This window comes from Diaphorina citri, unplaced genomic scaffold (genome assembly GCF_000475195.1).
Source record: "Diaphorina citri unplaced genomic scaffold, Diaci psyllid genome assembly version 1.1 scaffold21040, whole genome shotgun sequence".
Lineage (NCBI taxonomy): Eukaryota > Metazoa > Arthropoda > Insecta > Hemiptera > Psyllidae > Diaphorina > Diaphorina citri.
In genome coordinates this window covers 1-888 of record NW_007398389.1, presented here as the reverse complement: position 1 = coordinate 888, position 888 = coordinate 1, and the positions used below count along the sequence as shown (strand labels likewise).

Below are 888 nucleotides of genomic sequence, written 5' to 3'. Positions count from 1 at the left end.
CAACGCTGAACTCATGAACAAGCTAACCCCTCCCGGAGAGGAAATAACAGAATCTTCTGGCCAATGTAAGTATGTTTAACCCTTAACCATAGAAAAGTAGACTGATTTTCAAGTAGACGTACCCAATTGAACTAACCCCTCCTGGTGAGGAAATAACAGAATCTTCTGGCCAATCTAAGTATTATTTGCCAGCCTAGTTAGCTTGGTTGGTAGCGCGTCTGCCTTGTAAGCGCTAGGCCGCGGGTTCAATTCCCGCCAGGGGCGGATTTTATCCTGTCTTCCTTTTTTCTTCAATTTCGGGACGATGAGACCTTAGCGGTTACAGTAACCCTTGAGGTGCCCAGATTTTTCTATCAGGTAAGCTATTGAGCTTACAGAACAGGTAAGCTATTGAGCTTACAGCTTACAGAATCTAAGTAGTCTCTAGATAGTAACGCATCTAGTCTGTGGTATACAGTGGGGGATTTGGACACCTCAAGTGGCAGTGGTCCTGTGGAGAAAATTTTCTGGGCCCTTCATTTTTGAGCCAAAAACCTGGATATAAGAGAAGAAAAACCTCGATATAAGAGAAACTGGATTTAGTGGAAATCTGGGTATTAGAGAAAAAGGGTGGTCCCCTGAATTCTCTTATATCCAGGTTCGACTATATTTTTTTCCCCCTTTAGTAGGCACATAGAAGAGTTTATATTCATGTTAACCCCTTCAGTACAATGTTCAATTCTCTTCTCTTATACTATTTTAACCCTTTCAGACGTACAAATCAACAAGGTGGACCCGATCATGTGCGCAGAAGACCAGCGCAAGTTCGCTGACAAGCCGATTAGTGAGCAAATCATCCGCTACTATCGCTGCAATCGCGTCCAGAAGTTCAAATACTCGCGCCCCTAT

General features: G+C 43.5%; 1 protein-coding gene across 1 annotated transcript; it reads left to right on the top strand.

Annotated features, from left to right (window-relative positions):
• Positions 1–6: 6 nt before the first annotated feature.
• On the top strand, positions 7–880 carry LOC113473252 (dedicator of cytokinesis protein 5-like; the record flags this gene model as incomplete). The annotated part of the gene is made up of 2 exons (XM_026832955.1): positions 7–65; positions 752–880. Coding segments are annotated over exons 1-2 (181 nt in total), but the record flags the coding sequence as incomplete, so codon positions are not given.
• Between the last annotated feature and the right edge of the window lie 8 nt (positions 881–888).